Source organism: Trichosurus vulpecula, chromosome 1 (assembly GCF_011100635.1).
Source record: "Trichosurus vulpecula isolate mTriVul1 chromosome 1, mTriVul1.pri, whole genome shotgun sequence".
In the NCBI taxonomy this organism is placed as follows: Eukaryota; Metazoa; Chordata; class Mammalia; order Diprotodontia; family Phalangeridae; genus Trichosurus; species Trichosurus vulpecula.
The window spans coordinates 75,446,020-75,459,000 of record NC_050573.1 but is presented as its reverse complement, the minus strand read 5'-3'; the positions used below and the strand labels follow the sequence as shown (position 1 = coordinate 75,459,000).

General features: G+C 45.9%; 1 protein-coding gene across 2 annotated transcripts in view; it reads right to left on the bottom strand.

The window, feature by feature from the left end:
• Positions 1-12,981, bottom strand: part of CACNA1A (calcium voltage-gated channel subunit alpha1 A) — a 255,770-nt gene that overhangs the window by 68,907 nt on the left and 173,882 nt on the right. For both annotated transcript variants that reach the window (XM_036755983.1, XM_036755973.1), the window contains exons 20-23: positions 9,211-9,626; positions 8,220-8,352; positions 7,173-7,302; positions 365-424 (exon numbers count right to left, since the gene is read on the bottom strand). In XM_036755983.1, the coding sequence (XP_036611878.1) occupies positions 365-424; positions 7,173-7,302; positions 8,220-8,352; positions 9,211-9,626 (739 nt within the window). The remainder of the gene's footprint in view (positions 1-364; positions 425-7,172; positions 7,303-8,219; positions 8,353-9,210; positions 9,627-12,981) is intronic.

Sequence of the window (12,981 nt, the reverse complement as noted above, 5' to 3'; positions counted from 1 at the left end):
CCCCTCCCTTCCTTTCCCTTCCCTTCCCTCCCCTTCCTTTCCTTTCCCTCCCCTTCCCTTCCCTTCCCATCATTGTATTCCACGTGCCTGGCTCAGTGCCTTAAACATAGCAATTATAATAAAAATAATAGCTTACATTACATAGCACAAAGTGCTTATAAAATATCAGAATTACTTGGCCAAGAGGCCAAGCTGCCATCTTCTGCAGTGCTCAGGACACTATGCTTTTGTGGATTCTTTCTCTTGCAGCCCTATCATGGAGGCTCTTAAAGTCTCTGGGCAAGGGCCCTATTCCCACCCCCAACTTTCCCCTAGAATCCACACCCCAGTCTCGGGCTTCTCTTTCCCAGCTCTTCTAACACACCTTGATCACCATCTCAAAGGTGAAGACACCGGTAAAGACATAATCAAAATACCGCAGCACCTGGAAGAGAGAAGGGAAGCAGGTTGAGTGCTGTTCCTTAGACAGGAGCCCAGAGCGGGGATTGCCCCAGAAGTCCAGACTGCAAACAGGTGGGGATTTGGTGACTTTAATATCAGGTTGCTTGTCTGGGGAGCTCTAATCAGGGGCTTGAAGAGGAAAAACTCAAAGGGATCCACAGAGCCTGGCATGTCCTCTCAGCCTTGGTTATAAATAAGCTCCAAATGGTGGAGTCACATGTTCCAGATGTGCAGGTGCTGAACCAAACATTTAACTTGGCTTTGCTGCTCTTATGAAGACAAGTCCTCTGCAAAGAGCAAATGCTTCTGCGGGAGCTTCTCTTCCCCTACCCCTACTCTATTTATATATAGGTACATGAATGCTCTTAACCCTTGATGGCTGGTCAATGACTGAGGTGTCGAATGCAGCTTAGCTCTAATCATGCAGGGTGCAGAGAATGGAGTAATGGACCTCTACAACTTACTGATCCCTGTGACCTTGGACAAATCATTTAAATCCTGTTGGGCCTCAGTTTTCTCATCTGTTAAGTGGGGGAGGGGGTTGGACTAGATGGCCTCCAAGGTCCCTTTTAATTCTAAATATGATCTTCTGGATAAATCTTCTATTACATTGCTGCTAACCTCTTCCCACCTAGGAGCTCTTCCCTTTACTCCATCCCCTTTGCCTGCCCTTTACTTAAATCAATTTCTTTTTCATTTAAAACTTTATTATTATCTATTCTCTCCCTCTTTACTTCCTTCTCTTTCCCAGCTCAGTTAAGTCATTAGTTCAAAACCTTCCTTCCCAACTTCTGACTTTTGTTAAATTTCTTTTACTACCCCCTTTTCTAAAAAGCTTTTCTTTGCTTTATCTTTGTTACGTCTCTTCCCTTCCAGTCTATTCTGAATTTTATTTTCCAGTTTGTGGACCTGACTTTTATTTGTTCCTACTTTATTCTCTCTATGTCCCTCACCTCAGTTTCTAAGATACCAAGTTAGTAGTTAGTACACTTTCTATGTAATTGCCCTTGCTCCATTTTTTCCTGCCATGTCTTGATCTTAGAAGTATTAATTCACGAGGAAAGCCATGTTGGTAGAAGCAGTACCTCATGGTAGAAGTTGCTTTGTGTCCCAATTGTGTGGTCCAGTCCTATTCCATGCCCTCGACATGATCAGTCTTCTCGAAGACCATCTCACTTCTGCCTCTAGGTCCTTTCTCCCCACTCCTCTCCCCATTCTGGGTACCAGTTGTCCCTAGGATCTCACAAGTCCTTTCTCTGGAGGTGGGGTGCTGCTCATGAAGGCACACTTTCTCAGAGAAGATGGCTACCTCATGTACAAACTCTTCTCAGATTAAATCCATCACAATGCCTCAATCTTTATAGGTGCACATCTCCCCATGGAAGTGTGCTTCAGAGAGGACCCACCCCTCCCTTCCACTGAGGTGAGACACCTCCCCATTCCAGTCCCTTCAGTTCAATTTTTCCCCTCTACCTCCCCTCTCGGTATTCCACAGCCCTTTCCCCCCTTGCCAAGAGACAACAGGAATCACCGCCCCTCAATTGTTGATACATGGACTTGATAGCTAGCATTTACATATGTGTGTATATGCAAATATATTACATCACAGCATTCATATAGTGCTTTAAGATTTACAAAATGTTTTATAAATATTATCTCATTTTATCCTTACAACAACCCTGGGAGGTGGGTGCTATTTTACAGGTGGAGAATCTGAGGCAGAGAGAGGTTAGGTTACTTAAGAAGAGAGCTAGTAAGTGTCTGATACTGGATCTACTCAGTTCTTCTCAACTCTAGGTCCATCATTCTATCCCCTGTGCCTCCTAAATACCTCTTTCTCTCCCCATTTATGCAACTTCCCACTCTGCAACTCTATCCCACAAAAGGTGATCTCACAAACACTGGTGCCAACCCCTCCAATAATATTTTGTTTGGGCCATAGCAGGGAGAAATGGGCATGGCTCTCGTTGGACATCAGGTAAGAGATATGACCAGAAAGGCACTGCCACTGAAGGGAGCAGTGAAGCCTAGCTAGGGGCAGGAAGCACAGCACACTTGCCCCGGCATGAGCCCATGATCACCAGGCACTCTTTTTCTACATCCAGTCCTCTGGAATAGGCTATCTGCAGAACAGGCAAGATGGTAGATTCAGTCTTCTGGCCCAAAGCCAGTTTGACTTCTGTATTTCCTTATCATCATCTATCTGGAACTCCTGATGGTACTAAGGGAGCCAGGGATGGTTTGCTGAAGTAATAAGACCATGTGATCTTTGAAATCCAGGCACATCATTCCCTTTCTACCCAGAAATAAAGATATATGGGTTTAATAAAATTCTGCTGATCAGGCGACTTCTATGATTCAGCTCAGTCAATCAGCAAATCATTAATTAAGCATCTACTATGTGCCCACCCCCATAGGGGATACATAGACATAAAAAATATGGTCCTGGTCCTCAAGGAGTTCACAGTACAGTTCAGGATAGAAGACTGACACATGCACCACACGATGAGAGCCCAAGTGCGTGACAGTGAATCCAAGTGCCCTGGTGCTTCAGCACAAAGGGAAGCTCAGCAACGGGGGAGGAAATGGGACTTGTAAAACAAATTGCCTGAAATGGATGGAGGAAGGGAGGATGGTTAATCAGCATGAGCAAAGATCCAGAGGCGGAAACAAGCATGTGGGTGGATGTGGGGAGGGTACTGGCCATCTTCCGGAGGGCAGGGACTAGCCTACATATTTTTATATCTTCCATAGCCCTGGCACTAGTACCCTCACCATATTAAGGGCTTAAATAATTGTCATATGAATGAATGAGTAGTGGGAAATGAAGTGAGACCAGATTATAGAAAACTTTGAAGTTGAATTGGCAGAAGAGTTTGGGACTGAGGTGACCAGTAATAAGAGCCTATTATAGGCTTTAGAGAAGGGAAATTCAACCATCCATCCATCCATCCATCCATCCATCCATCCATCCATCCATCCATCTATCCATCCATTCTCTAAGCATTTAAGTGCTCACAGTCCCAGGCACTGTGCTAGGTGCCATGAATATAAAATAAAAAATGAAATAGTCTCTGCCCTGACGAAGCTTACATTCCATTGGGGGAGAGGAGGGCAACAGCATGAACACAGATGAGTGAATCTAAAATACTGAACTTGGATGCCTGAAAGATAACAATCACCAGTATTTGTCTAGTACTTTAAAGTTTACAAAGTGCTTTACTTCTGTCATCTTGTTATATTGTCACAACAACCCTGTGAGGTGAGGAAACAGGTTAACAGAGGTTAAGTGACTTGCCTAGGGTCACAAAGCTAGTAAAGAGGTCTGAACTTCAGTAAAGCCAGCATTCTGTCCATTGCACACCAACTGCCTCTATGATGGTACCTACCCTCTACAGAAAATAGAGACGATAGGGAGAGGGGAGGGTTTTTGAGAAAAGATAATTAGTTTTGGACACACCAAGTTTAAGATCCCGATGGGACATTCAGTTGGAAATATTGGTTATGCTGGGCTGGACCTTAGGAGAGCAATTAGGACTGGATAGAGGTCATAGGTGATGCTCTAAAGGGCCCTGCCCTTTCTTCTAAAGACAAGCTGATGACAACGCTCACCCAGCATGTGCCAGCATCTGTGATAGCAATCTGAAAGTCACCCAAATTGAGATAGTGGAGACCAAGAGAATTGCTAAGACCATCCAGAGAGAGGGCCTGGAGAAAGAAGAGAAAACTCGGGGCAGAGTCTTGAGAAGCACACACAATTAAGAGTAGGGATATGGTAGAAGATAGAGCAAAGAAGACCGAGGAGAGGTCAGATAGTAGGAGGGGAACCAGGAGTGAGCAGTATCATAAAAGTGCAGGGAGAAGAAGAGTATTCTGGAGGAGGTGGGTCTCCAACATCTAGTATTGCCAAGTGATCAAGAAGGATAGAGACTGAAAAAAAAAGAGGCCAGTAGCTCTGGCAATTAAGAGAGCATTTGTCACTTTAGATTTAACAGTTTCAGTTGAGCGATGAGGTCAGAGGGCAGACTGCAAGGGGCTGGGGAGAGATGACATAATAAAAGCTTGTTTTTGTTTAGAGATGATTAGTGTACCAGAAATATTATTGATGGAGCAGGGGGGTGAGGGGCGGGGGAGCGTCCAGAGGGTTTTACAGGCTTCGGATGCACACAGGGGTGGTTTTTCACTGCTGCAAGGATCAAAGTTCTTGTATTATACTCCCTGCCCGCTCCTGCGAGCTCCAGGCAGCTGCTCATTGGAGCAGGGAAGGCAATTACTAGACAGGTGGTCTGGGGAATGCTTTGGGATCAGAAGGGCCCAATCCTGTCCTCATCAGAAACCAGATCCGATCTCTCCCTGCCTCCTGGATGGGAGCATCCACCTCAGGAATAGATAATAGCTTCTTTACATTCTTCCCAAGTCATACCATATTAAGGATGGTTGTTCAGTCATATCAGGCTTTTCGTAACCCCATTTGGGGTTTTCTTGGCAAAGATACTGGAGTGGTTTGCCATTTCCTTCTCCAGCTCATTTTACAGATGAAGCAGTTGGGGAAAACAGGGTTTTAAGTGACTTGCCCAGGGTCACACAGCTAGTCCGAGGCTGGATTTGAACTCAAGAAAATGAGTCTTCCCGATTCCAAGCCCAGCATTCTATATAGATGCCCATATTAAGGATTAGAAGGGGCCTATATAGTACCCTTGATGAGTAGTCACCTGGACTCTGCTTGAGTATTTCCAATAGCAGGGAGTTCACTCTCACAAGGTAACAAGGCACTGGGCAGTGCTGGCTATCAGGAATTTTCTCCTTAAACTGAGACAAACTCTGCCTCCAGTAATCCCTCCCCAGCCCTCTCCACTCCCACCCCAGTGCTCTTAGGTCTGTCACTCGAGGCCAGACAGAACAAACAGAATTCCTTTCAGGCCCTTCCCATATTTGAAGACCATTGTCATGTACCCTCTAAATCTTCTTTAGCTAAAACATCTTCAGTTCATAGAACTATGGACACTCAGAACTGGAAGGGATGTTAGGTCATCTAATCCAACCCTCTTGTTATACAGATCAGGAAACTGAGGCCAAAAGAGAGCAAATGACTTGCCCAAGGTCATACAGCAAGTATATATTGGAGCCACGTTGAAAGCTGGGTCTTGGGACTCCAAATTCAGTATTCTTTCCCCTGGCCCACATTGCCTCCTAAACCACTCCTTCAGCTATTTCTCATGTGATATGTTCCCCCTCCCCATCCTGGTCATAGTTTGGGTCCAAGAGAAGTTCTGGTGTTGGGACCCAGCCCTCCTTGGCTACAATCCCCAGAGGTTGGTTGTGGAAATGAGGAGACAGAAAAAATAGAAGATGCACCAGCTTGAGCTGTGCAAGACATTTTAGCACAGCCCTGATTTCTGGCTCCTCTGGGGAGTTGTGTTCTGATTATTTCTGTCAATCTCCCCCATGAGGTCCCAGCAGGCTCCATCCAGCCTTGGAGTAGAAGAAAGAAAATGCAAGGTAAGCTGCGGAGGGTGATTGTGCCAGCCTCTGATTTATGGGACTTGCCAGGGCCTTGCACCTAACCTACTTAAGAAGAACTGCCTGTTTTCATAAAAGAAAAAGGAAACCTAGCTTTGTCTCTGGGAAGGGAAGGCATTAGAGCAATAGGGCAGGCTGACCTTTGGTGGAGCCCCAGTCCTTGGCCCCAAAGAAGCTTTCTTTTACCCAAGTTTTGAGCCATTTTTAGCCCTTGTTTCTCGGTCAAATAGTCATCTCCCCAGAGGCCATAAGTTATAAACGTAAAGGCTGTAAGAATAAAAACTTGGCTGCTTGTGGGTACAAGGCGTGAACAGAACTTAACTTTCAGGAGCCTCTTGGCCTTGGGTCCTAGTATGTACTGCCCCTGAGTGACGGCAAAGTCCACATGAGCTTTGACTCAGCTTCTCTCAACCAGCGGCCACCCCTACATTCAGGAACACCTCACCGAGGGCACAGAACAAGCTTAGGCAATGCCCCTTGCACATCAAAGCTCTGCTGGAGGAGTTCTCCAAGGAAATTAGAGGCCTTCTGGAAACAAGGGCTGGATGGGCCGGAGGATCTGACTTAGAACCAGAGCCAGAAAGGGCCTAAGCAGGGATCCATCCTGCTGATGCATGATTGATCCTTGGACAAGTGGTCCTCCATTCTCTACAGGAATGCCCTCAAGGACAGGGATCTCACTACCTCTTTGTACAGCCCATTCCATTCTCAATCTATAGGAGCTGTGATCTATCTATCTGTCTATCCTCTTTGCATTTCAACTCAAGTTAATTCTCCAAATTCAGACCCCAAAGCTTGAGACCAACACAGATCAGTTTCCAGTTAGGTATTTCTGCAGTGTGTCTAGTGATCCCTATTCATGTGAGGGGGAACGGTGTACAGCCCAGCAGGAATTCACAGATGCCCTGCAAGGCCATTAACCACAGGCCTGGTTCTTTGTAGTTTCCATTATGTGAAAAGTGCCAGCTGGGTATGCAGGCCTTCATTGCACTCTAGGGGGCTTGGAGCTGGGCTTTCCAGAGGCAGAGGATTGGGTGTAAAAAGCCTCAGGGGGCCCTGAAAGATAATGAGCTTTCTTCCAGGACCTGGACATTCTGAGCTAAATTTATGTTCCAAAGAGACCAACATTAATTTGGAAAACTAGAACATTGAAGGAGAGTGGAAAGCGGTGGAGAGAGGATTTGGGGGGGGTGCCACAGAGAGCCTCTCACATTGTTCCTGGGGGCGTTGGGCTGCACGGGGTCTTCAGCTGCCAGGGCGATACTGCTCATGGCGATCACCATCAGAATGCACATCTCAAAATATCGAAGGTTCAAGATATAGTGGCACAACCGACGTAAGCTGGGAGAGAAGGAGAGATGATGCGGATTAAAGCCAGGGAAGCACAGGCTTTGTGACCTCAGAACCCACACCAGTGCTAAAAACCAGAGATAGTCAAAGTCATCCTGGACCCAGGGGATAATTCTTCCCCTATGGGCTCTCCAGACCCCATACTGCCCCAGCACATAAAATCAAATAAACATATAGCTGGTGTCTCTGTGACTATCCTTGCCGCAGAGGCAGCAGGTTCAGAGGTAGGGGGCAGAGGGAGAGTCCAGGCTGGGGAAGGAGGCCACAACTTTGGTCACCCCCATAGCAGCTGTTGGGAAACATAGTTCTGGTTTCCACAGCCCTCTGACCTCGCCTTTCCCTTCCCTCTCCCCCTGTCCTTGGGGACGTCTGACTCTCAGTTTAAGAAAAACTGCTCTAGTCTGACCTGCTAAGGCAACTTCTCTCCCCAAATTCAAAACTTTGTTCAAATATCTACCTCCATCAGTAAGTAGTCCTGCCTGAAAAGCTCAGAGGACAAGGGATGTTCTAATGAGCAATCATTTCAGACCTCAAAAGGGAGTGATTTAGAGGCCACTCAGTCTGACTCCTTTATTTTTTAGATGTAAAAAAAACCACTGAGTAGTTGTTGATTATAAAGGTGTTAAGTGGCAGAACAGGGCTTTGAATGTGGCTCTTCTGTTGCCAAATGGCATGTTCTTTCCTCTAAACCAGCAGCAGCCCTCTCACCCCATCGCCCTCCCAGAATTAAAACTCTTCCCTGGCTATCATTAGATGGCGATCTACGTCTATCTTGTCCTTGGCACACTGCCATGCCAAATTGACTTCTCCCACAAAGAACTAGCCAGCCATCCTGGTCATCAAGAGCCCAGAGTGGTAGGAGCCTTGGTCCAGCCCCACCAAAGTCCTATACTTGGGTCCATACTCACGGATTTGTGGTAGACAGGATGAACATGGAACTGTAGGGGGGCATAGGCTTGGGGCCATCTTCTCCTGGGTCATCCTCTTCTTTCTTCTCTTCCTCCTTTTTTGGCAGTGGGTCTGGGTTGGCGTTTTTGTTTACTATTGAGACAGATCACCAAAAAGCCTCACCTACTGTTTACCTCCCGGCATCTCCAGCTTCAGCTCAGCTCTCCAGAGGAGGCAGAACATTTGTGTTGTTTGCTTGCTTGTAGATAGCAAGAGTAGGCTTTCACTGCCAGAAGCATCTGGCAATAGCCAGGCTACCTACTAGCCCAGCTCTGTGTGCTCCTAAGCTACCAAGGACCAGGATGATCTAAGGATTTAGTGTTGGAAGCAACATTAGAGGTGGCCTAGGCCAACTTCATTTTCCAGCTTAGGTATTTGAAGGCCAGAGAGATTACATAGTTTGCCCAATGTCATACAGAGTTGAGATTTAAATTCTGGTCTGCCAGTCCCAAACTCGGTGCTCCATCCCCACTGCACCACCTTGCCTGGCATGGATAATGCAATCTGGAAAGTTGTCACTACTCAGCACAGGTCCTGTGTCTGGTGTGGTGGGGAGTGCATTCTGGGAAAGGATAGCCTCAGTGGTGTTAGTTCCTAACCCTAAGCAAGATGGCATCAGACATCACTGTTTGATGCCAAATAGTTTAAGTAGTTCATAGAAATTAAAATTAAATTTTTCTTTTTGGAAAGAGCTTAAAGTACTGTACATCCCTTAAAAAGCTCCCATTCCTTCTTACCCCACTGAGTTTTACCCTCTCCACATTAAAAAGGGGCAATGAGGCAGGGAGGGGGAGCACAACACAGCAACATGTAAAGGTGGTAGTGGTTATTGGGGGCTCATGCCCAGGGAATGAGTAACAGAATCAGAAAAAGAATGACAGGGTTCGGTCATTTCTCCCCAGCAGGCTACAGCGCCACACCTAGTGGGAGAGGGGAGGAGGAGAGACTTACCTTGGACAACAGTGTTGTTGACGGGTTGGGGAAAGGCGGGGGGGATATCCACCGCCGTGTGCTCAGGCTTCTTGGCAGTCTTGGCTGGGTTGTTCTGGGTGCTGGGGTTGGTGACTATAAGGCTGTTCTCTGGGTTTTTGGGGGGCCCAGGGTTAGACGGGTTCCCAGCTGGCTGACTGGGTGGGGGCCGCATGGGTGGGGAGTTGGTGTGGTTACCCATCTGGGCTGGGCTCTGGGGGTGGAGGGCATGGATGGTGTTGTGAGGGTTGGTGGATTCTGTGGTGGCCAGCTTATTGTTCTTAATATTATCGATGTCTTCTGCCAGCGGAGGTTCCTGACGCCCCATATCCTGCTGGATTGGCCGAGTGGTAGACAGGTTTGGGCCAGACACAGGGACTCCAGAACCTTGGTTCTCTCTGAGGCAGGCAGTCCAAAGGGGGAGAAAAACAACCAACCAAACCAAAGTTAGGAAATACGGCCATAAATCTTAGAATCACGGCCCAAGATTCAAGCTTCAAATGTGTCGCTGACACAACGTGATAGTAACAATTTAGTGGAACCCAATGGACAGATTCAAAAAAATCTTTCACAAGCAGTATGATCCTCAACAGGATCCTTCTCCAGGGGACCAACCACAGAATCAAGAATCTCTGAGGTCAATTCCTCTCTGAAAGAGAATCCTCTCAGCAACATGACCAACAGGTGGTTATCCAGACTTTGCTTGGTGACCTCTACAATGACAGAGAGCTCACTACCTGCCTTGGGAATTCACTTCACTTTTGGACAACTCTAACTATTAGGAAGTAATCCTTTACAGCAAATTGAAGTCTGCCTCCCTACAACGTCTGTCTGTATTCTGTCCTCCCAGGGAAAGCAGAACACACCTAATACTTCCTTGTGACAGGCTTTAAAATTCTTGAACACAACTCTCCTGTCTGCCTTGAGCATTCTCTCCTCCTCACTAAACACCTCCAGTTCTTTATCTGATCTGAGTTGCATAAGACCATGCGTTTGGACTTGATTTGGGTAAGTGTGGTTTCTAGTTCCCTCCACCTTCTGGATCCACTCCAGATTATCAATGGCCTTCCTAAAATGTGGTCTTCCAAGCCGAACATAACAGGGCCTGACCAGGGCATAATGTCCAAGAGGGGGATACTTGCAGGCACTGACCTATAAGGTGTCCCAAAGAGGTTAATCCAGCGAAAGACACTAGAGTCACCTATCACAATTCTTATCTGACAATAACTTGATTGGTTAATCTTGGGCTGATATCTTTCAGTTATCTACCAAACTTACCTACTTCATCATTCTTCCAATCTCTCAGGTTCAGAACCTCGGCATCATCCTCCAATTTTCCTCTTCCTCATCTCACATGTCTAATCGGCTGCCAAACCTTGCCATTTCTATTTCCATGCTTTTCCCATCCAACCCCTTCTTCCTAGGCGCATACCCACCCACTGGGTCCAGGCTGCCACCATCCCATCTAGTCTAGACGATTGCCGTGCTGTGCTAATTGTTCTCCTTGCCTCCAGTCTCTCCCTCCTACAATTCACTCGACTCAAGGATGCTTTAAGTGTAGCTCTGACCATGTTACTCCTTTACCCAGTAAATTCTAGTGGCTCCCTGTTGGCTCTAGGATCAAATATAAATTCCATTTGGCTTTTAAAGCCCTTCACAAACCTGGCCCTGACCTACCTTTGTGTTCTTATTATAACTTATTCCCCTTCCCTGTACTCTAACGTCCAAACTGGGCTTCTCTCCTTTCACCTCACACAGAACTCCACCTCCTGTTCCCTCATTTTTGCACTGCCAGCTTCCTATTCCCAGAATGTACTTCTTCACAAATTCCTTATATATTTTTCATGGTGTAACATCCTCATCTTCTGACAGAACCCCCCCAAAAGTCGAGGCACACAGTGCTTCCAAAAAGGGTTAAGGCAGGGATGGGGACAGCTTTTCCTATAGGTGTGAAAAAGCCACTCAGTAGTAAAATCCTTCAGCATCCTAAAAGGCCAGAAGACAAGGATGTTACACCATGAAAGCCACTCTCTTTTGGCATCCTTTCTTCTCCCTGTGTCTTTTTAAAAATGTGTATATTTTATTTTCCCCCAATTACATGTAAAATCACTTTGTAACATCCATTTAAAATTTTTTAAAATTATTTTTAATTTTTAATTATTTTTAATTTTAAAATTCAGATAGGTATAAGGCTATACAGTACTTTCAAATACAAACCAACTACCCCATCCTTAATAGAAAGAAAGTTTCTAGGGTAGTTAGGTGGTGCAGTGAGTAGAGCACTGGCCCTGGAGTCAGGAGGACCTGAGTTCAAATCCGACCTCAGACTCTTGACACACTTACTAGATGTGACCTTGGGCAAGTCACTTATCCCTAATTGCCTGGTCTTCTCCCCTCCAAAAAAAAAAAAAGAAATAAAGTTTCCTTTCACTTCTTATCCTAGGAATCATGGTGGAAAACATTTGGATGGAAAATAATAGCAGAAGAAGGAAGAGCAATATTTTATGGGCATGTAGACCAGTTGTTATCGGTATCAGATCACCTGGACAGAGAGAGAAAGTAAAAGAGGAGTTTGGAAAACAAACCATAAGCCTGGCACAGGGGCATGATTTAGAAATCCTAAGGGGGTCTTCGATTATCTGGCACCAGGATCAGGAAGACCTGAGTCCAAATCTAGCCTCAGACACTTACTAGATGAGTGACCTTGGGCAAGTCACTTAAACTTCTGTCTGATTCAGTTTCCTCGACTGCAAAAATGGGAATAACTAGCACCTAATTCCCAGGGCTGTTGTGAGGATAAAAGGATGGCTATGCACTTTATCAACCTTAAGCCATTATATCAATGCTAGCTATTAATAATTATCTAAGTCCTATCATCTAGCCCCTACCTCTCCATCTTTTCCTCCAGAAGAGAGTGAGAGCCTTTGTTAAATGCTATGCCAATGTTGTCATATGCAGGATGGTCTGGCTAATAATCCAAAGCCATCTACTGTGACACCTAGCTGCCTATTAATAGTGGGTGTGTGTGTGTGTGTGTGTGTGTGTGTGTAGGCAGCTGGGGTTGTAACTTGTCCAGGGTCACACAGCTAGTCTGAGGCTGGATTTGAACTCGGATCCTCCTAACTCCAGGTCCAGTGTTCCATCCACTGCACCACCTACCTGCCCCTGAGTAGTGGTTTAATGTTAGTTTGGAAGTTCTCTAGCGCAAGGGTCTCCAAACTTTTTTGATCATGGAACCCTATCAATAAAAATTTGTGGACATGTAACCCTAATGCATATGGATTTATTTATTTATAAATTACATATGCATGCTACTGTACTCATAATTATGTGTATTATAAAACTTATACAAAAGAATTAGACATTTCAAAAGGATAAGAAAAAAGTGAAATAATTCTGATCTTGGAGTCCATAGGGAGCCACTGGAGTTTCCGGAGTAGGGGAGCTGCCTGGTTGGACTTGCGCTGTTGAAATATAACTTTGGCATCTGTGCCAAGGATAGATTGGAGACATGAGAGAACCAGAAGTGGGGAAACCAATGAGGAGGCTGTTGTAGCAGTGCAGGGGAGAGGCGAGGAGGCCCTGAACCATGTTGGTTGGCCACAGGCCTGGAGAAGAGGGGAATACATGTATGTCAGAGATGTGGAGGCAGAAACATTAAGGCATGATACCCGACTGGATATGAGGGGAGGGACAGTCAGGAGTTAAGATGACTCTGAGGTTAAAAACCTGGGTGGCTCTAAGAAAGAGGGG